The sequence below is a fragment of the Drosophila persimilis genome, unplaced genomic scaffold (genome assembly GCF_003286085.1).
Source record: "Drosophila persimilis strain 14011-0111.01,24,50 unplaced genomic scaffold, DperRS2 tig00000856-arrow-arrow-pilon, whole genome shotgun sequence".
In the NCBI taxonomy this organism is placed as follows: domain Eukaryota; kingdom Metazoa; phylum Arthropoda; class Insecta; order Diptera; family Drosophilidae; genus Drosophila; species Drosophila persimilis.
The window spans coordinates 138403-163799 of record NW_020825362.1 but is presented as its reverse complement, the minus strand read 5'-3'; the positions used below and the strand labels follow the sequence as shown (position 1 = coordinate 163799).

General features: G+C 47.9%; 8 protein-coding genes across 9 annotated transcripts in view; 5 read left to right on the top strand and 3 right to left on the bottom strand.

The window, feature by feature from the left end:
- The first annotated feature begins 21 nt into the window (after positions 1–21).
- On the top strand, positions 22–5505 carry LOC6601835 (phosphorylated CTD-interacting factor 1). The gene is made up of 5 exons (XM_002026865.2): positions 22–97; positions 1751–3609; positions 3672–3797; positions 3861–3989; positions 4060–5505. The coding sequence occupies exons 2-5, from the start codon at positions 1763–1765 to the stop codon at positions 4763–4765; spliced, it is 2808 nt and encodes a 935-aa protein (XP_002026901.1). The 5' UTR covers positions 22–97; positions 1751–1762; the 3' UTR covers positions 4766–5505.
- A 789-nt stretch (positions 5506–6294) lies between these two features.
- LOC6601834 (peroxisomal membrane protein PEX14) lies at positions 6295–7448 on the bottom strand. The gene is made up of 3 exons (XM_026993576.1): positions 7272–7448; positions 6908–7198; positions 6295–6831 (listed from the first exon to the last, which is right to left on the bottom strand). The coding sequence occupies exons 1-3, from the start codon at positions 7386–7388 to the stop codon at positions 6403–6405; spliced, it is 837 nt and encodes a 278-aa protein (XP_026849377.1). The 5' UTR covers positions 7389–7448; the 3' UTR covers positions 6295–6402.
- Positions 7449–7796: 348 nt separating this feature from the next.
- On the top strand, positions 7797–9086 carry LOC6601833 (peroxisomal membrane protein PEX16). Its single transcript, XM_002026863.2, has 2 exons — positions 7797–7947; positions 8021–9086. The coding sequence occupies exons 1-2, from the start codon at positions 7836–7838 to the stop codon at positions 8944–8946; spliced, it is 1038 nt and encodes a 345-aa protein (XP_002026899.1). The 5' UTR covers positions 7797–7835; the 3' UTR covers positions 8947–9086.
- Positions 9028–14236, bottom strand: LOC6601832 (serine/threonine-protein kinase PITSLRE). Its single transcript, XM_002026862.2, has 3 exons — positions 13978–14236; positions 9807–12156; positions 9028–9744 (listed from the first exon to the last, which is right to left on the bottom strand). Exons 1-3 carry the CDS (start codon positions 14040–14042, stop codon positions 9190–9192), a joined length of 2970 nt encoding a protein of 989 aa, XP_002026898.1. The 5' UTR covers positions 14043–14236; the 3' UTR covers positions 9028–9189.
- A 199-nt stretch (positions 14237–14435) lies between these two features.
- LOC6601831 (distal membrane-arm assembly complex protein 2) lies at positions 14436–15370 on the top strand. The gene has a single exon (XM_002026861.2). It carries the CDS (start codon positions 14457–14459, stop codon positions 15309–15311), a length of 855 nt encoding a protein of 284 aa, XP_002026897.2. The 5' UTR covers positions 14436–14456; the 3' UTR covers positions 15312–15370.
- On the bottom strand, positions 15295–15755 carry LOC6601830 (coiled-coil-helix-coiled-coil-helix domain-containing protein 7). Its single transcript, XM_002026860.2, has 3 exons — positions 15695–15755; positions 15540–15638; positions 15295–15483 (listed from the first exon to the last, which is right to left on the bottom strand). The coding sequence occupies exons 1-3, from the start codon at positions 15737–15739 to the stop codon at positions 15370–15372; spliced, it is 258 nt and encodes an 85-aa protein (XP_002026896.1). The 5' UTR covers positions 15740–15755; the 3' UTR covers positions 15295–15369.
- Positions 15756–15929: 174 nt separating this feature from the next.
- LOC6601829 (Down syndrome critical region protein 3 homolog) lies at positions 15930–17073 on the top strand. Its single transcript, XM_026993535.1, has 3 exons — positions 15930–15961; positions 16018–16786; positions 16846–17073. Exons 2-3 carry the CDS (start codon positions 16021–16023, stop codon positions 16965–16967), a joined length of 888 nt encoding a protein of 295 aa, XP_026849336.1. The 5' UTR covers positions 15930–15961; positions 16018–16020; the 3' UTR covers positions 16968–17073.
- A 56-nt stretch (positions 17074–17129) lies between these two features.
- The window catches only part of LOC6601823, a 50372-nt gene continuing 42104 nt past the window's right edge, over positions 17130–25397 (top strand). Inside the window, exons 1-2 of one of the 2 annotated variants that reach the window (XM_026993536.1) lie at positions 17130–17329; positions 22260–22401. The gene's annotated coding sequence lies outside the window, so the exon portion shown is untranslated. The remainder of the gene's footprint in view (positions 17330–22259; positions 22402–25397) is intronic. The other variant, XM_026993537.1, reaches the window with a different exon arrangement.

Here is a 25397-nt window from a genome sequence, read left to right as displayed (position 1 = left end):
TTCCATAGAAAATCGCGGGAATATTTACGTATAGAATACGCCTAAATGTTTGGAAACACGTAGCGAGTGTTTATCTGAATAGGATAGTTGGAAATAGGTGAGTTTTGTGGCATTTAATGGCGTTTCAAAAGTACGGCCACACGATGCCAGGCAGCAGGCGTATATAAAATGGAAAATATTGATGTGCTGCCTGTGGGTGCAAAAAAGAAAGTGTAGAGAAATTTTCGTTGCAGTTAGAATATTGTATATTTTGACTATACTCCTGTTTATGCTTCTCCTGCGAATGATTCAGATTAAACGATGTTCGATCCAAACCCATTTGACTGTTTTTTTCCTTTAATTTTAGCAATTTTATTTTGTTTGGATGTGTATAAAAAAAAAGCGCGCCATTATTTTTGTGCTATGACGTAGCCATCGGGGGCCACGAAACAAAGTGTAATTTGTTGTATTTTAGCTCATGTGCAATTGTTTACGGCGTGCATAATGCCTTCTCTTCATTGTGTGTGTGTGTGCAGCAAATAATTTTATATAGTTTTTATTCTGCTTGTGGCGGTGCGCATACGCTAAGGTACACGCTCGTCAAAACATATACACATAACCCAGGCAAAAGGCAGAAAATCTCTATTCTTTTGCAATTTGTTTTGATTTCTCATTCGTGTGAGAGTTGTTGTCATTGGTTTTGCGCTCTCTTCGCCGTCGCTCTCTGGCTCTCTCGCTCATGCGCGCCGTCTCTCTGTGCCGACGGTTTTCCGTATGAACGTGGAGCGCAAAATCAAAATGCGCTGAGAAGAGAACTGAAATCTTTCTCACATTTGTTGGTAGAATGTCGCGCGACTTCATTCCAAAATTAATTTAAATAATTTTTTCACAACCTTCCCACGTTCCCCTGTGTGGCAGCCGCCGCCCTGAGCGATCTCGCTTCGCTGAAAGTCTGGTTTCGACTGCCGTAACGGCAGTTATCGCCTCTTTGGTGGTTGCCGTTTTTCTTCGATTTCGACGTGCACTCATTTCATTATCTCTGGTGCTGTGCTGGCATGGCTTTTTTCTAGCTAGATCTGGCTATTTTTTTTCGTTCTCTTTTTGTGCATAGGATATCTTGTGGGAATAAGTTATTGGGTATTTGTATATTTTAATACAATAATATACCAGTTGACAAATGAACATCACCCGCTTATAATTTGTGTAGAAACTTCGTAAATAATCTTTATTTTCCCCTTAGAAAATCATATTAAATAGATGGCCATCCGCCCTTGTCTGCCTTAAAATTTATTTTCTTCGCGCTTTTGAATCTCATTTTCCTAAGTTCGGTTTTCCTAGTTACGGGACCCATATACGAGGTTAAGTCTCCATGTACTCATTCATTGACGAAGGAATTTTTGAAGTTTTCACTCTGGCACTTGCACTTTTCCCATCCCAAATATCACCTCGGGCATCTCTTCTCTCTCGACCATTGGTGAATAAATACAGTTTTAAAAAAGCCATTTTTAAGTTAGTCCTTGTTTTTCCGTGTTCTATTAATAATCTAACGATGCAAACTTTAATGAACAAGTTATTTTTTGAGACTTTTCATTTTTCCCGCTAGTTTTGTTTGCGAGATGCTAAAGCTGACATCACTGTTCATTTGATTTCCGCTCTTTCTCTCTAAGTTATTCTCAATCTCTCTCTCTCGCTCTTTCTCTCTCTCTCTCTCTCTCTCTGACCGATGGAACTGTAAACATATGTGTATTATTTTTGTTTACCTTTCTCTCAGATCATCCACAAGATGGCAGCCAACAACAGCAATAGCAATATACACAATCTGGGGCCGGGGACGGGCGCGGGACTGCCGCAATCCGTGATTGCATCCACGGGTACCCCCCTGGGGCCGACTCCGCCAGCCACCAGCAGTGCCTCACAGAGTGCCTGGGACCAGCTAACGGCGAGTGCCTCCAACAATATGTCGCCTTCGCCGACGGCTGGAGCGCCGACGGTGACGGGGCCCATTTTAAGCGATGCACCACCCTCCCTTGGTGGTGGACACAACATGAGTGCCGGCAGCTCGCCAGTGGCCAGCTGCTCCTCCCCGTCAACGCCGACAAAGACGCACGCTCCGTCGCCGCTGGAGAGCATGGCCCACACCCCGCAAGGACCACCCACGCTGGGTCCGGGCCCGGGTGGTTACGGTGAGGAATTGACTGCCGAACTGGTGAACCAGGGCTGGCGAAAGTTCTGGTCCAAGCGGGAGAATCGTCCGTACTACTGGAACAAGGTCACGGGCGAGTCGTTGTGGGAAATGCCCGGCACGAGACCGTTCGATCCTCTCACGGATCCCCTGGGGATTTGCCATGCTGGCGGGGCCACGCCAATTCCGCCACACATGCAACAGCAGCAGCAGCACCACCACCATCTGAAGCGAAGGCCCTCTGATGACATGCACATCCATCCGAATCAGCAGCATCAGCACCACGGGGGCGGTGGACCACCCATGAAAAAGTTCGTCCTGGCCGGACCCTGGGACCTAGAGGTCTGCACCAATGCGGTCATTGTGGAGCGTCCGCCAACACTGCTACCCCAGCCCCATCCGGAGGTTGAGGCACTGAGAGCAGCCCTAAGCATGAAACTGCTGAAAACGTACGAGGATCTGTGCATGCGCAGGGAGAACATCAAGGCGCCGAGAGACTCCTTCAATCGCTGGCTGATGGAGCGCAAGGTGATCGATACCGGGTGCGATCCGCTGCTGCCCAGCAGCTGCAAGCCCGAGATATCCAGCGCCATGTACCGCGAGATCATGGCAGATATACCCATAAAGCTGGTGAAGCCCAAGTTCACTGGGGATGCTCGCAAGCAGCTCTCCAGGTACGCCGAGGCGGCCAAGCAGATCATCGAGTCCAGATCAGCGCCGCCCGAGTCGAAGAAGGTGGTCAAGTGGAATGTGGAGGACACGTTCCAGTGGCTGCGGCGGACTGTGGGCGCCAGCTATGAGGATTTCCAGGATCGCCTGGCCCACTTGAAGCGCCAGTGCGAGCCGCATCTGGTGGAGACGGTCAAGAGTTCGGTGGAGACGCTGTGCGTCAAGATCTACCATCTGTCCGCGGATCATTCCCGCAAGATACGTGAGCGGCACCTGCAGCTGTTGAAGGAGCATGGCATACCGGAGCCCACGCCACCGCCGCCGCCGCCGCACCTGAAGAAGGTATGGTGCTACCCCATCCAGTTTGCAGTGCCCTCGCCCCGCATGCCGGCCATCGAATATCTGCAGGATCGCGATCACATGATCATCAAGTATACGCCCGCAGCCATCAATCAGCCGGATGCCCAGTACATCAACCTCACCTATCTGCAGAAGCTGGAGCAGCTCTATCGCCACAACTGCTTCGACGACAAGAAGTTCGATCTGTTCATTGGCCGCGTGTGGTGCCTGCTGAAGCGGTACCAGACCTTCCTGGGCAACTCATTGAACTCCTCGCAGGAAGCGGAGATCACCCAGGCGGCCTTGCCAGTGCCGGTGTTCGAGTGCCTTCATCGTCATTTCGGTGTCAGCTTTGAATGCTTTGCCTCGCCATTCAATTCCTATTTCCGGCAATACTGCTCCGCGTTCGCGGACACGGATGCCTACTTCGGGTCCCGAGGGTGCGTTTACACACATTTCATTTCCTACTGTTCCACAATATATGTATGATTGATTTCCGCAGGCCCTTCTTGGAGTTTAAGCCCGTGTCGGGGTCCTTCCAAGTGAATCCTCCACATTGTGAGGAATTGATTGAAGCTTCCTTGGTGCATATTGACAAACTGTTGACCGATACCATGGAACCGCTGAGGTAGGGTGTTTCCAGCTCCCCATCTCGAACATAAAATACATTACGTTCTCTTGACCCTCTTAGCTTCATTGTTTTTGTGCCCGAATGGAAGAGCATATCTAGGCTGGACGAGAGCATGTACAAGCGCCGCTCAATGGTGGTCCTGGGCATGGCCCACGAGTACAGGCATGGCTACCAGCATATGTTGCAGAAGTAAGCATACACACGGACTCCTCCGGATGCAGCAAGAACTATTCCTAATTACTAATTGTTTTTCGTACAGATCGGAAGTGCTTATCAAGTGCATGCAGGGCACCCAGGTGGTCTGGCTGCAGAACAGCGCCGGCTACGCACGCTGGGGACCCAATGAGAATCGTGTGGAGGCACTGCGCGAGGCCTTCCGGCCGCAGCGGGATCGCGAGCGTGAACGGATGGCAGTGGCTGCCGCCGCTGGGGCCAGCAGCCATCCCAGCCAGCAATCGCCAGCGGCCACGCCCCCATCATCGACATCGGGAGCGGCCACAGTGGCGGCATCAACGCCGACAACGTCCAGCACAGCAAACAGTGGCAGCGCCAGCAATGCCACAGCCATTACAACGAGCGCCAGCAGCAGCAGCAACAGCATCCCATCCCCAGCCTCATCTTCTTCCATTCTGACGCCACTTTCGCCACACACGCCCACTGGGAATCCGCCGCCGCAGTTCCCGCCAACCATAAGCAATACGAGCAACAGCAGCAATCTAGTGGCTGCCTCGCCCACAATGAGTGTACAAAGTGACTGCTCATCGCCCTCATCGTCCACGATGTCGCTCTCCCCGGCACCAGCCTCCGGCGGCTATCCGGATGGCGGGAGCTCGGCAACAGCGGCTGCTGTTAGCATTACGGCCACGGCCAGCACTTCGGCGGCAAGCACTGCCTCAGCATTTGGCCAGGCGACCAGCATCAATAGCTCAGCCACCACCCAGGCAGCCATCAATTCGGCTGTCTAGAAGGCAAGGAAAAGCCAAGGCTTAGCACACAGCAGATAGCAGCCAGCAGACAGCAGCCAGCAGCCTGCTACTTCAATACGAGTATCCATATTGTTCTATTTTTTTTTTTTTTTCTATACTATCTGTGCACTTTTGGGCTAAGTACCACAACCGTTGTGTTTACTTCAATTAGGATAAATATTAGGGGATATTGCATGAGGAAAACAATGAGTAATTGGGGGACGGCTCCCACCACGCTGAGTGCCGAAGAATCTATCTATCTTGTTATACACTTTTTCTACGCTATGCTAAATCCTATATCTATATTGATGATGAGTTTTACATTTTCAATTTCTTGGCATTCGGCTGCCGGGATGTCCCCACCCCCCAATACCCAATCCGTTCAGTGTTAGGGCAAGCAACAAGTTATACATTTTAAGTGTAAATATGTTATATTTAAGTTGAAATAGTTGATAGACACCGGCCTGGCCGTCGTTTATCTTACAAGCATAAAGTACGAGAGCATGAGAGCATGCGTGTAGTAATTATAGTCCCCCCAAAACAAAGCTACCCGAAGAAAGGACTCGTAACGATGCATACATAGTATGGGTAGTGTGGGGCATGGGTATGGTACGTGGATTTCCCATCCTTGTTTTGGGGGGGCGTTGCAAAATGGTTTTCCATTCAACAAAACAGAAACTGATACAAGAGCATCAAATAATAAACCAACACACTGTAATCATACATATACAGAAAACGAACTCTAAAGCCCCTAAAACAATCTTTTGTGAGACTATTAACATATAGGATACATTTACCTTAAACAATTATTGCAAACAATTATTTGAATACTGAATACTGAATATCGCACGTGTACCAAGGCGATAAACGTACGTTAAAGCTAAAGTAAGTAGAAGAAACAGAATGCAGAATGTGGAATGCGCAAGAGAACCAAAATTTTGTAATGAAACCTACGTACACCTACGCACCCGCACAATAAACGACAACCATTTGGTATGGTCCGACAGCTCCGAGATCTCCAGAGAGTTTCGAATGGTTGGTACTTTCCTCGATTTCTCGATGGAAACTCTAAACTCCCTGAAGGCCTCGGAGGGACTCGCGGCAAGCCAAGCAGAACACTTGAACACACAACTAAAGGGAATTTAGCCAATTTATAGAATGTAGCACTCGGCAAACAAATTTATAGAAATCAATTAACATTTAAGTCGAAATTTATTAAACGAATATGACAGATCCCCAAACCCCAATACACACCACGTATCGCATCGTATCCGTATCCGTATCGTATCGTAAACAAAAAGCATTTTTGCGCTTAATTAAACAACATTTTTTTTCGATTCAAATCTGTTATGTAAACCTTTTTTATTACATATTATTATTATATTATATAGACATCGTATCGCATAAGTGTGTGAGTGAGTGTGTAAACCTCTTGGATATGGATTAGCTGTTTGGAGAGCGTGTACTCGTATAAAGAAAAACTTAAATGGCTATAAACGCAAAGAAAAAAAAACAAACCAAAAGTCTCAAAGGCATTCAAGGGGGGAAATTCAATATACAAACGTTGCAGCTAAGTATCATACTATATAGCTAATCTATATGGTGTATTAGTCCATATGGCCATATGGCGAGCCTCTCTACATGATCTCCAGGCTGGAGTCGCTGTTCTTTGTTACCACCTCGGTTTCGGAGGAGCCAGAGCCGGAGCCAGCATCGTCGCCCTTCTCATTGTCATCCGACGGACTGTGGAGATGATGATGGTGCGGCGAGCTGGCCAACTGCCAGGCGGGAATGGATGGCACTGTCACTGGAGCCACGGGCGAGGCGAACTGCTTGCGATTCAACAGCAGACCCTTGATGGCATCCAAGTCGCTGCGAAAGTTGCTAAACTCCCGATTCAGCTGCTGGGCGTGATCCCTTTGCTGGCTGGTGATCAAGTCCTTGACCACAGAGATCTCCTTGTTAAGGTCCTCGGTGCGTGTCTCGACCTTTTTGTCGATGTCCTCCAAAACCTCCTCCACGGGCTTCCTCTTGGGCTTGCCAAACAGATATGGCGCAATGAATTTCTGTTCGAATTGGAGGATTCAATGGGTCAGCCATAGTGTTCTGTATTGCCTGTGAATCACCCTACTCCCAACTCACCTTCCAGAACAGGTACACCGCATAGATGACCCCACTAAACAGGGCCGTCGAATGGATTATCTCACGTATGCGGCCGAAAATTGTTGGCTGCAGTTGCAGAGCCTGCACCTGGGAGCCAATGTTGATAACCGTGTTGGGATTATTCGGATCTTGGGTAAAAACGCCGGCCCTCTCGCAAGCCAACTGTATTTCATGGGCCGTCAGACCTTTGGACCGTAGGAATTGTTGCTTCTGGATAAGCGTTGTGTGCCGCACTTTGGTGTTTTGTAGAAAGCTCACAGCAGTGGTTATCTTTTACATAGTTGAACGGATTATTTTATAGATTAGACAAAGCCAAAGTGCAAGGGGGACGGGTGCAATTTACCAGAGACTCACGGGGTGTCTCCTGCAGCAGCTCCTCGCCGGCACCGAAATCCTGCACCGACGTGCTGGTGGTGGCCATAATGGTTGTGTCCCCAGTATCCGTATTGTTGCTGGACATTTTAATATCTACTTTTAATTCAATTTTGTTGTTTTCCTTTAACCCCGGGACCCAAAAATCAGTCGCAGTATTTCTGTCTGAAAGCCTATAGTGAAATAAGTATGAGGTGGGGCCAAATCGAAACTATTGCTTGCCCTACTATGTATGACGTCACAAAAATAAGTCAAGTGCTTTCGTTGAGGTGAATTACCAAACAAATGAAGAACAAAAATAGAAAAATTAGGTAAAAAAATGTAATACAAATGTTTGCCATTGAAGATATTTGTCAAATTATGCAAATAAATGATTGAAATTTGGCTTAGGTTTTTTAGCGTCACCTTTTCAGCGACCGCAGAGTCACCCTAACGCGTTGTAAAAATACCACATCGGCCATAGCCGCCTACGATTAAGGTAATCGTACTTTTATTTTTTAGTTCCTTCGTGGAAAACAAACGAATTTTTCAAAAAATGGACAAGCTAAAGGGTATGCTCAAGGCCTACGAGGAATGGGTGGCCAGGAATCCGGATGTGGTGGGCGACTTTGAGACCACAGCCAAATGGGTGTCGTACTTTATAGCAGGTATTTGTGTACTCAAGAAGAAAGTTATGTTCTTGGAGATCGATGATGATGCAACTTGAAATCCGTTTTGCAGGTCGGATATCCTCCTCCAATGTGCTCTCCGAGCTGGTATATACCCTGTCAAATATGCTGGTCTTTTATAACGATCGGATCATCGACGGGGAACGCAGTGCCAAGGAAAATTCGATGCTCCGGCTGCAGTCCAAACTCTGCTATCGTCTAAAGGTCACGCTGACGACGCTCGAGTACAGCGAGGTGTTCATCGAGATATCGGCGAGGCGGCTGTTCGGCCAGACCGGCAAGTGGCTGTTGATAGCGCTCATACAGGTCTTCAAGGCAGCAGGAAGACTGTTTATCTTGCGACATTCCACATCCGATATAATCACCTCACCGCCCATAGCCTCGCTGAACAGGCGGGCCCTCGGCAAACAGCGGAAGACGGCAGCGGCTGGCGCTTCCGCCGCCAATGACGATGCCAATGTGATCCAATCCCAGCACTCTGTAACCTTCCAGTTGAAGCGATCGGGTCGCATCATCCGGAAGGTGGAGGGTGCGCCGCCCATACAGTATCGCGACTTCAACCTCCACGTGGAGAACAACGAGGCAGCCAAGGCGCAAGTGCCACGCCAGCTGCTCACCGCCGAGTACCTGTACATCTCCAAGCCCCTCATCCATTTGGCGGCAATGGGCCTGTTCGGGCGCCGCAGCTGGAAGCAGTACATGGTGGCCCTGTCGGTGGATCTGTACAGCATCCATCTGTATCGCCAGCGCAGACACCTGATGTCCAAGCAACAGAAACTGGAGCTGAGCAGGCGATGCATCAACCTCATGTATTTCCTTGTACGCTCCCCCTTCTATGAGAGCTACACGCAGACGAGGCTGGAGAGGCTGCTCGACCTACTGGTCCGCACGGTGCCACTGGCCAAGATGGTGTCGGATCCATTGAAGGACTACATTCCACAGTGGCAGAGCACGTACTTCTACCTCTGGTCCACTTAAGCATCGGCACTGCACTGGAGAACATTAGTATTCCCATTCCCCCCTTATAAGATAAGTTTCAAGTTACAGGTGATGCGCGTGTGGGCTTTTGTATGGCTTTTAAATTATATATGGAACAATATTTTTACACATACAGTAAACGAATTGTTGTTTTTCACTTACATTCTAACTATACATAACAGTTACTCGTAATTATAATTGGCTAAAAAACACAAAGACCTCGTATCTCGGACCTCTGACGAATCAGAACTTCAGACTGAATCCCGGTCCCATGGCCAGCTGGCGTTGCGTGAGTCCTGCGTGCAGCACAAAGCCAGTGCTGCTGGCCGAAGACGCAGCCACAGCGGCAGCAGTGGCGGCCGATCCACCGTGGCTCTTCTTATTGCCCGTGATAATGCCCGAGGAGAGTTTGTTCACGGCCGCAATGGGCTCATCCCGGCCCAGTTGCTTGAACTGGGAGCCACCCGAGGGCGGTTTCGGCGACGAGGCCTGCGCCTTGCGTGCTCCGAGCTCACTCTTGGCCGGCCACGTGGGGAACATGGATGGATCGATGGGTAGGGGTAGCTCCTTGAAATAGGCATGTTTCAGGGCCGCATCAGCCGTCAGTCTTTGTTTGGGATCGTACGTCAACAGGCCCTGCAGCAGCGACAGTCCCATATCGGAGGTCTTCTCCAGAAAGTGTTTGCGCAGCTGTGACACGGGATATTCGGTGAACTGTGAGTTCTGGCTCAGCATGTTCTTGACGGCGGGTAGCTCGGTATAACCAGGCCAGATCTTATCGTTAGGTGTTCCCAGTTCCTGCAAACAAACAAAAACATCAATGAACAGGATTTCCATGGGAAAAACCTTCTATAGCCTACCTTGAAGATCCGATTGAGTTCATCGATCTCCGATTTGCCTGGAAACAGGGGCAACATCTGAAGGAACTCGGCGAAAATGCAACCCACCGACCACACATCAATGGGCGTCGAGTAGACCGGAGAGCAGAGTAGCAGCTCTGGTGCCCGATACCAGAGCGTGACCACCAGCGAGGTGTACTTCTTGATCGGTGAGCCGTACTCGCGTGCGAGGCCAAAGTCGCCGACCTTCAGTATGCCCTTGTGGGAGAGCAGCAGATTGGAGGTCTTCAGGTCCCGATGCAGTATCCAATTGTCGTGCAGATGGGCCACTGCCAGCAGCAGTTGCTGCGTGAGGCACTTGACCTCGCCCGGAAAGAAGCTCTGCTTGCGGTTCTTCATCGTCTCCATCAGAGACTTGAGATCGTGCTCCACATAGTCCATCACAATGAAGATCTTGTCCATGTTGGAGCCCACCACAATTTCACGGACGGTCACAATATTCGGATGCTGGCCCTTGAGCAGCGTGTTGATCTCCCTCAGGGAGGTGATGGGGAAGCCCTCCTTTTCCTTTTCCATTTTGAGGCGCTTGAGTGCGACTATCTCGTTGGTTCGCTTGTCCTTGGCGCGATAGACAACGCCGTAGGTGCCCTCCTCGATGCGATTGAGGCACTGGAACTCCTCCACCGAACGACATCCCTGGACGCCGGGATAGTAGTTCGGTAGCGGTATGCCCTTGTCGTCGCACGGCGTCTGTTCCTCCAGCGATCGCAGCGGCTGTTTGGCTGTGGCCGCCTTCTCTTCGCTCGTTTGGGGCTTCTCGTCCGCCGCTTGGGGCATGCCACGCTCCTCGCTGCGCGTGCTGGTGCTGGGGGAACGCTGATGTTTGTCATGAGTGCCATCTTCCTCGTCTTCGTCCATGCTGCTGTCGTGGGAATGACTCTTGGAGCGGGAACGACTGCTGCGGCTGGACTGGGAGCTATCGGAGCTGTTCTTGGAGCTCGCTGCCGAGCGCGAGCGTGACGACCTTTGGCCCTTGGGCGACTTGTACAGCTCGCCGACACTCAATGGGCTATCGGGCAAAGGAATCTCATCCTCGTCTTCTGCCGGCTTGCCCGATGATTTTCTTTTGCTCTTCTTCTTCGTCTCGTAACTTTCGTCGCTCTCATTGGATCCGGAATCGGTGTCGGTCTCCTCCGCACTGTCCTCGTCATCATCTTCCTCCTCGTTGGAATCGCTCTCCTCGCTGGCATCCTCTTCCTCATCCTCCTCGTCCCTGATGACCTGCACCTCCTCAACGCTGGGCTTTCTTCGCTTCTTGTACTTGATGTCCCGCTCGTCGCTCTCCAACGCCTTCTGCTTCCGCTTGACAATGTTGAGGCCAGCCGTAACGCTGGCGGCCACTGTCGCCGGACTGAGGGCATCGCTGTGCTCGTTTCGTTCGCGCAGCAGCTCTCGGCGTGCCTCCAGCTCGTCCCGAGCCGTTTGTTTCCGCTGGCGATTCTCCCGCTCCGCAGCAAGGAGCTTCTCCCTTCTGGCCAACAGCTCCGGATCCACTTCCACGGAAACCTTTCGCCGGCTGACATCCGGAGCGTCTTCCCTGAGTAGCGGCTTGACCGAGCTGCGGTGGGACTTGTGGTGCTGCGTCTGATGCTCCAGCTCTGGGCTGTCCAGCAGCTCGATTACACGCTCGTGCCGCTGCTTGTGGCTGCGCCCACGCTCGCGCTCCTTGCGACTCTCCCTGCGATGCTCATAGTTCTCCTCCGTCTCATAATCCTTGACGTAGTTGTGGCGCTTCTTCAGCAGACGCGAGCGCAAATCCTGCTCGAGACTCTCCGCATCCTTGCTCTCGGCATATTTGCTGGTTCTCCTGCTGGGCGGCTCCTCGAGGGGATAGTCGGGGGCATGCCGACTGCTGCCGTGGTAAGCGCCAGACGGATAGGAATGGTAATCCCCTCGAGCACCCACCCTGGGCCCACTCAAATGCATGGCCGCGTGATGCTGATGGTGGTGATGGGCATAGCCCTGTGCTGATGGCGGCGGTGGTGGAGGCAGGGGCGGCTGTGGGTAGTGATAGGCGGCATGGCTCAGGTGATGCTTGGGATAGCCTCCTCCCACTCCTGCCGCAACGGCTCCCCTCTCACTGTTGTTGGTGCGTGGATGATGGTGGTGATGGTAGTGCTCCTCCCTGGCCCTATACTCGTATCGATGCTCACGCTCTGCTCCTCCAGCATCTTCTCTTTCCTTGTGGCGCCTTCGCTCGCGGGAATGTTTCTTCTTTGATTCGCGCTTTGAGCCAGTGGCTTCCCTGTGGCTGGCCTGCGGCGGTTGTATGTACAGTGAATCGGCATCGGCATCGTGCTCCTCGTCCCCGCTAAAAGCAAGAGAGAAACAATTAACAATTATGACGCCATGCTAAGTGCTCTGCCCCCGATCTTCCGATGCGAAATGCGAGTTGCTGGACGACCCAGTGGCTGACATTGACGCTGGCGCTGCCTGTTGCTGCTACTGTTCTGTTGGGTGTTGCTGTTGCTGCTGCAGTCTATGATGCTGATGAGGATTACATTTTACACAGTGCCCTTGGGGGCTCCAAAGCTCACGGCGATGGCGAGGGCGATGGTGGTGATGGAGTGTCCACACGCTTCGCTCTGGAATTCTTTTGGAGATTAGAATCAAAAAACTTGTGTGCAGTACTTTTAAGCGGAATTCGTGCAACTCTAATTGAAGCAATCATCTCGGCGCTACTCGGCTTCTCCAGAATCATCTGGATGGAGGAGCACAGCACTCTGAGGAGCACCGAGTGCAATCAATCAACATGGGGTACTTACCTGAATTCCGCTCTCCCCCGGGCACAGGATCGGTACGGATAGAGACAGACTTGATGGCTTGATAGAAACTATTCCATGAAGCAATGACACTCCCAAGGGCTGTAAAATGTAAACCCGAGACTTACACACGGACTGCAGCTGCACGCAACCACCTGCTACTCTGATATTTGGGATGGATCTTTTATCTTTCTGCTCTGTTCTGTTCTGTGCTTTTCGGTTGACAAAAAGACAAAAAGATAGAGAGATGGGGAGAGAGAGAGAGAGAAGGAGAGACACGGAAAGATATTGAGACTTGGAGACTTGCGGGGACTTGGAAAGAGGAATTAGTTCAAAAGTTTCATCAATAGTTTCATTGTGTGGTTGATTGATTTGATTTGATTTACAATTACAATTTACCGCCAGCAGCACACGATACGAGATCCGGAGAGATAGATCTCTGTACAGAACACTGGTATGCATTTATTAGTCAGCGCAAGCGATTAGCGTTGGTTGCGGCTTGGGCATTGGCTTGAGAAGACTCGTATTCGCATTTCGGTTTCGCTCTCCACCTGCCCTGAAGAAGATGCTCGCTCGCTCTCTCTCTGCCGTTGCATTTTTACACTGGAGGACGGGTGCGCATTATTTTTTGAAATTCAAATTTCGTTTTTTCTTGTTTTCTTGCACGTTTTTTATGGTTTTTTTTTTGTTTTTAACTATTATATTTTGTTTTTTTTTTGCATTATTATTATTATTATTATTATTATTATTATTATTATTAGGTATTGTTGATGGCCATCGCGCGCCTCGGTCTTGGGACAAGTACACACTTTTTGGCCTATTTGCAATGAAAAAAGTCAAGTCAATTAAATGGTACAACAAATATAAGGATTCAGTAATTGTTATCATCAATAATTGGATTTTGGTTTCATTTCTTTGGTAGTTTATCTTTTTTGGTTAGCAAACAAGCGCGAAAGGAGGGTGATGGGGGGGGAGGTAGGGATTCTTTCTGTTTATGTGTGTATTCTTTTTACAATTTACAATTTCGCTTTTAGATTTTTGTAGAATTAGCATGTAGAAACAGATACAACAAAAAATGCTTGGTAAAAAATTGTTTCACCCGTCGCACACACACACACATACACACACACGCATATAGTATATAGAAGGATGGTCAGTGCTGCCAACTGTGGAATTCCATTGAAGAAAAACAGTTAAGTTGTACACATTTTGCTGGCACAAATGCCGCCAAGTTGCCAGCACCAGACACTGTATATGATGTACGCCTGGCTTTGTGAGCGCGTGTGTGTCTGTCTGTGTGTGTATGCAGCAACAATTTTTCATGAATCGCACTATTACTACGGGTAAAGGGATCCTAGCTATATACACACCTGTGATAGTGCCCATCGGTGGGGCTACGCAATTGGCCATCCTCGCTGCCAGATGAATTGACCATCTTGTGACCACAGTCCGCAAATTGTTCAATGAATATATTCACTGCTCTGCTGCCCTTCCAGTGAGAGAAGTAGCTGGCTGGCCTGGCCTGGCGGATTCACGTAATTTTTTAGCAGCTTTCGCAGCGTTTGCTTGGCAAAATGCGTGCTGAACTACAACTTAATCTCTTCGCTGACAGTATGTCGGCATTTATGTATATTTAACTTTGTTTTTCGGTGGAACTCTACTTTTTTGTTTTAGCAATGTCTGTGTCGTGTGGAAATGTGAAACTTCACGCTAAAGAAAAGATGGCGTCGCACGCTTGGCACTGCCAACTCGGCTCGTTTGTTTCGAACAGCTGTTGCGTCAGCTGCTATTTTCAACGTTCTTTCGGCCGCAAATTGTCAAATTTATTGAAAGAAAATATACTTTTAAAATGTTGCACGGCATGTCGCGACGTCTGGCGTCGCTGGTGGGGCGCCAAGGGCACCGCCTAGCCGCCACACTGCCCACCAAAGAGCCGCAGCCCAACGAGGAAGTAAGCCACACGGTCAGGAGGATTCGCGAGGAGCTTGCCACCGACAAGCAGAGGCTGAAGTGGCGCACACCGATCGGAGACAGGCCCGAGGATTGGAACAGCAAGCTCAAACTGTTCTCCAACTCCGAGCAGACGTCAGATTTTATAGTAATGATGCAGCGGCCCATTGACCTGTCGCCCACGAAAATAAAGGATTGGTGGGGGAATCGCCAGGAGAAGATCGAGCGCCACATGCAACAGTTCATACCGGAGCGGCACAAGATTCTGGGCGCAGAGCTGGCTGCAGCCCATTTCATACTATATCGCGGCGGTGCCGCCAAGTTCTTCAACGATCCCCGCTGGCATCGGGCCGGCGAGGATGGGGAATTTAGTTTGCCCAACAAATTCCATCCTGGGTACAAAGTGGAGGCCCTGCGGTGCGACAACATGACGCTCTACTACGAGGGATTGGATAACTTGCGCTGCCTCGACCAGCTCAAGTTTCTATCATTTCACAATGTGAAAACCTTTGATGACTGGTGCCTGGACCGGGTTTCAGGTGGCGAGTATCCACGTCTGGAAGTCCTGGACCTATCTGGCACTGAAGTAACCACTAATGGGCTCTCCTGCCTGTACCGTCTGCCCCAGCTGAAGCTTCTAATCGTAGATGATCCCAAGCAATCGGTGGAAATGGAATTGGCCGCGGCCATGCTCGAGGTGGCTCTGTCCCCTCTGAAAGTTGTTGGAGCAGATGCTATTCACAGCCATAGCTAAATTTGTTATTATATAATTACATTATATATAAAAAAATCAAAAGAAAAATGAGCGTTTATCAACTTTGTGAGGGTTTTGCTTTCAGATATTCCGCTTTGATGGCATCGCGTTCTTCAAGTGGCGGCAAATATGGAGCTATTCCCTTGCCTCGGCGGTCCGCACGTACCTTGTTCTAAAAGAAAATATCATTTAAGTAAATACGAATCATAGTTTATTTGATAAACATACCCAAAACTCTTTGCAATTGTTGTAATTTGCAAAATAAACCTCGCACTTGTCGCGGTCAAAGTTGTTTTTGTTGAGGCACTTGAACGACAATTCCTGCTCCTGTAAATGGGATATTGTTCAATAGAGGGATTGTATTTTGTTTGTTATAAACATACCTTTAGACAGGGATTATCGCGCTCTGCATTCAGATTACGCGGCATTTGTATTTATGGGAAAATATTCTAAATTATTCTTAAATACTTATGTAAAATGTCGTTTGTTTTCGTCTATCGTTTAGAAATGCCAACTTGTTGAAAATAACAGCTGTTTGGTTTGCCGTGCTGCCAACTTTCTTAGAACAGCTGTTCGGCAGTCGCTGAAGAAAAATGAGTTTTAACTTTGAAATCAAATTAAAACGCGAAAACAAAGTCTATTATGAAAATGTAAGTGAAATAAGTACTCCTTGCGCATACCCTCCAACCCTGCATCTCTCCCGCAGGACATGCTGCTGGGCTGCGTGCAGTTCCAGTGCGGCGCCGAGACAAAACACGAAGGAATCATTCTGTATTTGGAGGGAGTCGTTAATTTACAACTTAGCAGCAAAACAGTGGGTCTATTTGATGCCTTCTACAACTCGGTGAAGCCCATTAATCTGCTACAGAATAATCTCGAGCTATCTGCCCCGGGGAAGCTGAGCGCCGGTCGCTCCGAGTTCCATTTCGAGCTGCCCCTGGTCTGCCGCAAGGAACCCCGCATTCTGTACGAGACATATCACGGAGTATTTATCAACGTCAACTATCAGCTGCAGTGCACCGTCAAGCGGAACTTTCTGGGCAAATCCATGACGAAGATCCAACAGTTCTGTGTGCAATACAAGCCGACGGGCCTCAGCGAAAACTCACTGCGGGCGGTGCCCTTTAGCCTGAGTCCGGACTCGCTGCAGAAGAATGCCACGGCCAAAGAGCGCCTGTCCATGCCCCGGTTTCTCATCACGGGTCGTCTGGATCGCAGTGAATCGTGCGTAACGATGCCCATAACCGGCAGCATTATGGTGCAGCATACGGAGGCCGCCATCAAATCGATAGACATGCAACTGGTGCGGGTGGAGACGTGTGGCTGTGACGAGGGATACTCCAAGGACGCCACCGAGATCCAGACCATACAAATCGCCGATGGCAACGTTCTGCCCAAGCTGGAACTTCCCATTTATATGGTACTTCCGCGGCTGTTCACTTGCCCCACGCTACTCACAAAAAACTTCAAAATTGGTATGAAACGATGCCGCTATACTAGAAATTCCCATACTAATTAGTTTGATCTCTTCCAGAGTTTGAATTGAATCTGGTCGTTGTGTTTAAGGAAGACTATACAGTTAGTGAAAACTTTAAAATAGTTTTCAAGCGCTCTGCAGGCCCATTGCCCAGCAAAATGACTACCGCAGGACGTTAAGCAAATGCCCAATCGAATACGGCAGCTAATTATCTATAATCAATGAAAAGTCTAGTTTACAGGCAGCTTTTAAGAGTAGAGTTGAAATATATTTATAACAAAACTATATAATAATGAAATTTGAATTGCCCGCCAAAGTCATCAGCTGTTTCCGTGCCCACAGCTTGCCAGTGGGTCATTTTTAGTGCTTTGCCATTTTTTTGACTAGCCGTATTATTTTCTCGAAGTTTTATGTACCGTGAAGCGTTTGATAAGTGTAGTAAAATGAAATTGCTTTTAGTGGATTGATGCAGTGGAAAAACAGTGTGTGGCCTTGTGAATTATAGAAGTGGTGCGGTCAAAGGGTTCATTTTTTTTTGTTGGTGAGTACGAAACATAGACGCAAACGCACACATGTTTGCTTGCATGTGCGATTGTATGCTTAGTTGTTGTTGTAATTTATGAGCCGGCAAAAAGAGCCGCCATGAAAGGGCATGCCTCAGCGTGTTTGAAACTTGGGACACACATAAATTAAATGGAACTCTGCAAATAGAAGTAATAAATCAAAAAGGAAATTTGATGTTCGTGCAATTATGACAGGCTACATTGAATCATCTTCATTAAATTAAATATTGATTACAGCTTTATCACTGTTACTTTTGATTGTTCAATCGCTTCGATACGAATGAAGTGCGTTGGCTGGGGGAGTAATGAAAATTGATTTCCTCTTTGTAAGTTTGGTGTGCTCTTCTTTTTTGACCGCCTGTCCTTCTTCATCTCCATCTCCGTTATTTTCTTTCAATTTGGCCGCACACAGCTGCCAAAACAAAGACTCGCTCTCTCTCTCTTTTTCTTGGTGTTTCCCTCTGTACTTGTTCGATCTTCATCAGCACGCTCACACATGCACATACATACGTACCACCTCGGGCGATTCTCCCACGATTTAGAGTTTACCGTTAGCCAGCTGAATTTACTGTATTATTCTTAGCATACTCTTCGGCTGTGCCCTCTGACGACTCTTTCTGTGTCCCGCTCTCGCTCTCGCTCTCGCTCCGTCTTCCACTCTCAGCTTCCGTGTGACCGGTAAGTGCATATCAATTTCCTGCTCTCGCTTCCTTGCAATGCAAGGGGAAATTTTTTTTAAATCTTTAATAAGCTGATACTGTGCTGTGCTGCTGCTGCTGCTGTCATACACTACACCCACACACATGCAGTGCTTTTTATGTGTGTGTCGTGCATGTTTCTATATAAATTACTTAGCATAAAATTTCTTGGCTCCCTATCCTCCTCTCTGTCTTTCTCTCACAACTCACGCCATCTTTCTTTCTGTGTGTGTCTGTCTGTCTGTCTGTCTGCCTGCCTGTCTTTCCTTTCTCTGATGCCCTTGTTTGTATGGAGGGGGAGTGACACTTCAGCCATCTCCTTTACATTCGATATACAAATATATGCACAAACACACACATACACACGACATGTGTGTACATCCATATATCCTTTACGAAAAGGACGGGCGAAAGTTCTCGCGGAGGCAAGTTTCAAGTTCACTAAATTATGTACATACATATATGTACACACACAAATAAATATGTACATACATACGTACTTGAATGCCTGCATGTGTGCGTGTGTGTATAAACATATATTTACTCGACTCGACTCCTCTTTGGCGTCGGCCTCAAACTTTTTACCATAAAGAAAGTCACACAAGCACACACATGCCCATTCACTTGAATGTATTTATTTAAGTCAAATAAAAAGAATAAGACAGAGACAGCATGATATGGGGCCTGTTGAATCCGTCGTACACTCGGATGGTGGAGTGCGGGATAGTGGATATCCTATCCAATCCAATCCGTCCCTAAGCTGCAGTAAAAATACTCAAAGTGGAATATTTAAGATATTTTAAGGACATGGCGAGGGGGTATACAATTTAAATATTATACAACTACAGGACAAATCATCTGTGAAAAAACATTCCATTCACAGAAATAAGAATTAATTCCAATGAATTCTCATACATTATTCACTTCTCCTCTCCTCTCCCTCCTCTCCCCCCCACCCTCTCTCTCTCTCTCTCTCGCCATATTAAATTCCCCCGAATTTCTTTCAGTGCCAGCGAAAGCTGTTGCTCTCCCTCTTTCCTTATCTCTGTCTCTGCCTTTGTGTGTGTGTGTGTGAGTGTGGTAACTGAAATTGAGTTTAGGAGGCTAAGTCCACCTCATCTTCTACCCAATAAGAAACCACCCACGCACTCAGTCCCCACAGCCCACAGCCCACAGACAGCTGCCTTCAATTTGGTGCTTCTGTCGGTGCGGTGTTGTCGCCAAATGTAGCACTAACAAAAGTTTTCGACAGCCTTGTACTCCAGTACATGCTCGTATACGAGTATACTATGTATTTTGTGTTGTCTTTTTTGTTTTTTTTTGTCTCCTCAATGCGAAACATTTTACATTTTCCTTCTCGAAATAAGGCAAATGAATAGAGGGCGTCGTATTGGCTACAACTTTTCTCGAAGTAAATCCACAAAAACTCTGCACACCAACTGTTGCCAAAAACTTCTCTGTGTGTGACGACTTGTACGCATTTTCGATTACGATTACTTGCCTATTGTTATGGGCAGCACTGGTAATGGCTCTGGCAATGGCAGTGTCAATGCCAGAGCGAGCCTGTTGTTGTTTCCAGGACACATGGGATGCGGATGGGGTAACACTGCTGGGTGTCGTCGTCACGTCATGTAATTGATTTAAAATTAGCACATCGCTTTGAAAATTTAAACTGTTTACAAGTGCCTTGGGACACAGCTGCTGCTGCTGCTGTTGCTGCTGCTTCTGCTCCCAAAAATGTTCTTCTATCTGGCACTCGTATCGTGTTTGTTTCAGCGGGTGTTTGCGTTTGCGTTTGCTCTTCTGCGAGTGTGTGTTTATGCATGTTTAATGAACATGAATCCACCAGGCACCAGGCAGCAGGCACCAGGCAGCAGGCCACCAGACCAGAGGACTGTAATCGCATTTCAATATGCTGCAGCAGCATCACAGCACCACACCATTGAAAAAACGGGCTGAGGGGAGGGGAGTGGGTTTTTTGGGGGGGGAGAAAAAAAAAGTAACTCAAAGCCCAGAATCCAGACCATGGTCCCCGTTGCGCTTGTCTTTCATTTCGTTCCTTCGCGTTGCAGGCGGCAATTTAGTTTGTACGGGCAAACTTTTCATACCCGCTCTGACCCGTAAACGAGGTCAACGCAAAAAACATTTTGAAAAATTCATATGCAAACGTATTTTCAGTTGCCACTCGCATCGCACCATGCCAGCCCAGGTGGCAGTGGCAGGCAGCAGCCACCAGGCAGCAGGAGAATCAGTAGCAGTAACAACAGCAGCTCTACTCCAGTCGAGTAGGGAAATTCCCTGGCCTCTGGTCGTTTTTCCTCCTGCTGCTCTTCGGTTCAAGAGTTTTTGCCATAGAAGAAACAAACTTTTTAATGGCCACACACATTTTAATAGGTGTTCCACTCTCCCGTTCGGGGGCTCAAAGTCTTTGCCAGTGGGGTGTAAAGTGAAACGTTTCTGCTTTTTATTAGTTGGTAAACACACAAATATTGTATAATGAAAAACCAGTTGGTTTCCATTGTAAATTAAATGAAAATAAACGTGAATTTCAAAGTGAATTTATAGTAAAACTATTTTAAAGCTCTTTATTAACTGTTCCTCCCTCACGCAGTGCTACCCATCCTTCTCGATGATTCGCTGTTTCCGCTGTTTCCGCTGTGTCCGCCCGGTGCCATCCAAAGTTCATCTTTTGAATATTGAACGGAAATTGAGTGCCACATTAAACGTGGCACAGAAACCATCATCAGCTTGAGCACTTGATTGATTCGATATAGAATTACTTAACATTTTTTGTATAATTAATTGCTTTTGCAAAAGTATTGTGCAAACATATCGATTGCGCTCCACCTTTCGTTTTATTCTTCGTTTTTCCGCTGTTAATCACATCACAGGATGTGTGTTTGTGCGTGTGATGGAGTGATGTAGGAGTAAAGATAATTGATTTCCCTTTACGTTATTATCTTCCCATTTCCCCACACCCACACCCAGTGTACCCAGGGCCATGGCAACTGTACTTTTGACAGTTTCGCCCATTCCACTTAATCATTCCGGTTACCCAACGCACCATCCCCATCCCGATCCCCATCCCCCTCCCCATCCGCATCTCCATTTTCATGTTCTGTTCTCTTTGTAATTATGCGACTGTCAGTGCTGCCCATCGTGCACAAACCGTAATCGGAGTGTAATCAGCTCTGGGCTTCTTCTTGCATTTGCCTCTTTTTAATCCTTCCACTGGCTCCTAATTGCCCGGCACCCAAAAACCGAAAGCGGAAACTCTTCAGTTTAACACAAAGTGAAACATTTTCCGCTTTTCTTGTTCCGGTTTCTGCTTTTTTCGGGGATAAGCATTGACCGAACCGGACCGAACCGAACCGGTCCAGGGCGTTGGTAATTGTTACATGGGGATGAACCTACAGGAGGCTCTATGAGTAATTAGGGTCGGTGGGATTAGTACAGTCGCCTCCGCTTCGATAAATTTGTGCCTGGGCCAGGCCCTGGGGTCGCTCAAGGTGTTCTTCCTTTGGCTCCTGGAACTGGTACAGGGATAGGGTAAGGGTAAGGGACCCTCCCACATTATGCCATCTCGCGTCCGCTGACGCTGATGTATGTACGTGTTTCGGCTTTGCTTCCGTGATAATTTTCCAAACTTTTTGCACCAATTATGTGCACGGCAGCGCGATATTCTCTCGCTCACTCTCCAGTCCATCCTTTCCCTCTCTCTCTCTCTCTCTCTCTCTGTGTGTGTGTGTGTGTGTGTGTGTGTGGGAGTGTTGGCCTTTTGGTGCCTTGTAGTTTATGCTCATTACGTGAGAGCTGAACCCAGGCAGAAGCCTCACAAATTGTTCTTGTTCAAGAAATTGCCGCTGCCGCCGGCTGTACACGAGACGCTATACAGGGAAATCCACCTACACAAACGAGTAGTATATATGTGTGTGTATTTGTATCTATATATAGATTTCTTGCCTGGATGCAAAATCCTCGAATTTAATTTTCAGGTAAACTCCAGGGCTCCTTCTGCCTGGCCCTTGGCTGGGGCCCGGGGGCGTATGCGCGTTATTTAGTTTTCGTTATTTTGTGAGCAATTTAAATTTGTTGAATTATCCAGCGGCTATTACTCGACGAGAAGCCGTTTAAATGCCCCTCAAAACGATACAGAAACAATCAAAATTGTGTGCGGCAATTACTATTTGTTCTACTTTTCATTTTACAGGGGCAGGGCAGCCTTTTTAAAACTCATAAATCAAGGATTAAATCGACTTAAGAACATAAGTCTGGGAAAAACAATTCCAGATTGCCAGACCAAGTGGAAAACTGCCCACCGAATGGCTGTGGCAGTGGCAGTGGCCAAAAAGGTGAGTGGCAGAGCTTTTGCTTTTCCCCATTCAATAAATGCAACTTTAAAGGAGCCTTAAGTTCCTTGGAGATTCCCAAACTATTCCCACAAAATATTGGGACAAATATATGCCAGTTTCTGGCCAAGGAATGGGCTGGCCGGGGGGGAGTAGACGGCAAAAGTGCATAAACTCTCAGTTGGCGCAAAAGTTTCCATTGCATTTTCATTGGAAATACAAACTGAAGTGTGGGCTAAATGTCTTGTCGTGCTCCTGCTGCTACTTCTGGCGCCTCCTCCTGGTGCTTGTGCCTGTGCCGGGGATACATTTTGTTTGTTTACTTTGAAATTGTAAATGGATTAGCCGCACTCCGAGAGAGAGGAAGAGCGAGAGACGCCAAGCGCGCGCCAAGCCTGACAAATTGAATTTGTTAGACTCGAGAGAAGTTTTCGGGTGCTGAACTTTTGCCTGCATGGTTGGGCCATTGGACGTGGTTTCGAGCAAAGGATGGGATGAATGGAGCACACAACACACAGCACACATAAACCTCGAAACAAAACTTTGTCCTGACGGATCGGATAGTTTGAGAGCGAGCGAGAGACCGAGAGCATAGAGTGTTGGCAAAATAAATTGCCCTGCCGAAGGTGGTGGTCCAGAAGTAAAAGGGTTTAAACTCCTCCAACACACAACACATCGACTGTGCTGCTCCCTGCGACAGCTCTAGTCATCAATAAGGTAATGCTTTGAACAAAAATCACCCAGACAAATCGAAGAATTACCCCTGGAACTTCACAATAACTGCGAGTTTATAAATGATGTCAAGGACTACCATGTCTGATTTGGGTCTCTCGGCGGATTGATGGTTCCTCCAATCCAGCGTAAGTAGATTTACTCAATCAGCTCTGCGCCTCCAAGGGGGCTTTTCTCTCTACAAATAATATGCGGACATGGTCTGCATCTGGCATCGACATGGTCCCAAAAGGATGCCCAAAGACTCATCAAGGCACCTGGCCACTGCATGTGCTTCGCATTTCCATCAAATGTATAAGTGCTGCCCATCCTTTAACGTCTTGAGTGCTACCCATTGACAGCACAGATGATATGATAACGTTATCGCTTACCTCTCGACTCGTCTCTCAAGTGCTGTCCGACGTCAGTTGCTTTTGTTTTAAGTCTTGAGTGCAGCCCTTGCAGCAGGCCATGGCTTACCTTTAGGCCCGTTCCAGTGCTGCCCAATGTCCAAACCCTGAGCCCAGAAATCGATTTAGCCGCCTATCTGTTGCATGAATGGACTGGCTGCCCAGGAGATTGGGGGCTGAAGCTAAGGCTAATTGAATCTGCTTCGATGCGATGCAAATCCCAAGTGAATGGGCGCGCATTGCGATATGTAATCCAACGAAATGATGATTACAGCCATCCACGGGCCATTCATGGCACGAATAGCCGTTCGGGCCAGGCCAAGTTGTGTTTGAGCCGCGTTGCTTACCCTTTGGTTATTCCCCCGCGGTCTGCTCTCCCTCTCTGCTCTTCCTCTTCCTCTCTGCTGTGTGCTTTGGGACACTGTACGTCATTTACATTATTATGATGAGATGCAAATCTCGTTAAAGGACACTTCAGGACAGCCCCTGCCATCCGCCATTCGCCGTCTGTCCTGCCCTGCCCTGCCCTGCCCTGCTATATAGACTACACTTCAATATGTGTGCCATATGCCCCTCTCTATCTTGTCAGCCACACAATTCTCCTCTACCTCCGCCCTCCCCTCCCTGCTCTCTCTGTGTGTGTCTGTATGGGTGTTATTCTTATGCAAATTACATTTCCTGTGTTTGAGCTACAGCTTGTCGCTACATGTGTATGCTCGGAGCACAGACATGTCCTCCCCCCCCCCCCCCCCCCCCCCCCCCCGACACCCACTCAGATGTCCTGCCAACAGAAGGGGCAATATTTCTGTCGTATGGCTAAAAAATATTCTACAATTCTTTTGTAAAAGTCAACAACAGACGAAACGCTCATAAATGTTTTCGCTTGTGCTCTCGTGCTTTTCGCCCCATTCTGACTTTCAATTTCCCCACTCATTTGCATACTCTCGTATCTCTCTCTCTCTCTATTATATCCGTCCCTGTCTCTGGATCCTGTTATGACATATTTGTTGCTGGCTGGCTGCCTGCTGACTCTTTGCTTAGTATCTTATTTGCATTTGTAAACTTTACTGTGGTGGCATTTTGTTCATTTGTTCGCTTTGTTTTTGTTGTTGTTATTTTCCTACAGATTTTGCATTTTATATCCCAGCTTTTGTCCCCCTCCGCCCGCAATCAGAGGCTGCTGCCCGGGCACACATGCCACACGTTTTATTTTTATTTGAAACTCATTAGCTCTTAAGGGGGGCACTTTACCCATTTCCATTGCCATTTCCATTTCCATTTTATTCCTCTTCTTTTTTTATTATTTTTTTGTATTTTTTTGTGATATTTTATTTCGCTTATGTGGCACAAATCAAATGCAGCATCAGCACATTATTCACTGAAATGTGTGTGCAGCTGCTGGAGGTATGGGGAAACTTTTAGCGGGTTTGCTAATTGCACATTCAAACATTCATTTCAGGCAAACAAAAGTTTTCCCTGAACAAATAAATTATCCTTTTAGAAGGCTTCAAAGAATTCCAATTGATTGGCAAACGAAATGGAAAGAAAAGGCAACGAAGACTCACCTTTCGGTGCCCCGAATCCGACAACGAAATACTCACAAAAGTCGGAAGCGAATGGGGATCTCTCTCTCTCTCCTAGTGTGGCTTAGCAGTGAAGCTTAGAGTGTGCTCAATGAAAGCTTATCACTGCTGTAATTCCCTGAAAACATTCAAACACGTGCCTAATTCCATTTGAAGAGTACCACAATTCCGACCATTCCATGGCCATAACTATCCTCCTATCCTCCATTTTATGCTCTCTCTCTCCTCTCTCCCTTGCTCTCTATTCGAAAGCACTTTCACCGGGGCACTTTTACTCCTACTCTTTTTTGTGGTT

What these genes read in the sequence shown, in the direction of transcription:
- LOC6601829 (XM_026993535.1), top strand. Translation starts at nt 16,021, where the DNA reads ATGCTGCTGGGCTGCGTGCAGTTCCAGTGCGGCGCCGAGACAAAACAC. An exon ending in CACAAAAAACTTCAAAATTG is followed by an intron (nt 16,787 to 16,845) that starts GTATGAAACGAT and finishes GATCTCTTCCAG; the next exon opens with AGTTTGAATTGAATCTGGTC.
- LOC6601834 (XM_026993576.1), bottom strand. Translation starts at nt 7,388, where the DNA reads ATGTCCAGCAACAATACGGATACTGGGGACACAACCATTATGGCCACC. An exon ending in AGACACCCCGTGAGTCTCTG is followed by an intron (nt 7,199 to 7,271) that starts GTAAATTGCACC and finishes ACTATGTAAAAG; the next exon opens with ATAACCACTGCTGTGAGCTT. An exon ending in CGGTGTACCTGTTCTGGAAG is followed by an intron (nt 6,832 to 6,907) that starts GTGAGTTGGGAG and finishes CAATTCGAACAG; the next exon opens with AAATTCATTGCGCCATATCT.
- LOC6601831 (XM_002026861.2), top strand. Translation starts at nt 14,457, where the DNA reads ATGTTGCACGGCATGTCGCGACGTCTGGCGTCGCTGGTGGGGCGCCAA.
- LOC6601833 (XM_002026863.2), top strand. Translation starts at nt 7,836, where the DNA reads ATGGACAAGCTAAAGGGTATGCTCAAGGCCTACGAGGAATGGGTGGCC. An exon ending in GGTGTCGTACTTTATAGCAG is followed by an intron (nt 7,948 to 8,020) that starts GTATTTGTGTAC and finishes TCCGTTTTGCAG; the next exon opens with GTCGGATATCCTCCTCCAAT.
- LOC6601832 (XM_002026862.2), bottom strand. Translation starts at nt 14,042, where the DNA reads ATGGTCAATTCATCTGGCAGCGAGGATGGCCAATTGCGTAGCCCCACC. An exon ending in ACCGATGGGCACTATCACAG is followed by an intron (nt 12,157 to 13,977) that starts GTGTGTATATAG and finishes TCTTGCTTTTAG; the next exon opens with CGGGGACGAGGAGCACGATG. An exon ending in AACTCAATCGGATCTTCAAG is followed by an intron (nt 9,745 to 9,806) that starts GTAGGCTATAGA and finishes GTTTGTTTGCAG; the next exon opens with GAACTGGGAACACCTAACGA.
- LOC6601830 (XM_002026860.2), bottom strand. Translation starts at nt 15,739, where the DNA reads ATGCCGCGTAATCTGAATGCAGAGCGCGATAATCCCTGTCTAAAG. An exon ending in GCGATAATCCCTGTCTAAAG is followed by an intron (nt 15,639 to 15,694) that starts GTATGTTTATAA and finishes TCCCATTTACAG; the next exon opens with GAGCAGGAATTGTCGTTCAA. An exon ending in ACAATTGCAAAGAGTTTTGG is followed by an intron (nt 15,484 to 15,539) that starts GTATGTTTATCA and finishes ATTTTCTTTTAG; the next exon opens with AACAAGGTACGTGCGGACCG.
- LOC6601835 (XM_002026865.2), top strand. Translation starts at nt 1,763, where the DNA reads ATGGCAGCCAACAACAGCAATAGCAATATACACAATCTGGGGCCGGGG. An exon ending in GATACCATGGAACCGCTGAG is followed by an intron (nt 3,798 to 3,860) that starts GTAGGGTGTTTC and finishes TGACCCTCTTAG; the next exon opens with CTTCATTGTTTTTGTGCCCG. An exon ending in TACCAGCATATGTTGCAGAA is followed by an intron (nt 3,990 to 4,059) that starts GTAAGCATACAC and finishes TTTTTCGTACAG; the next exon opens with ATCGGAAGTGCTTATCAAGT.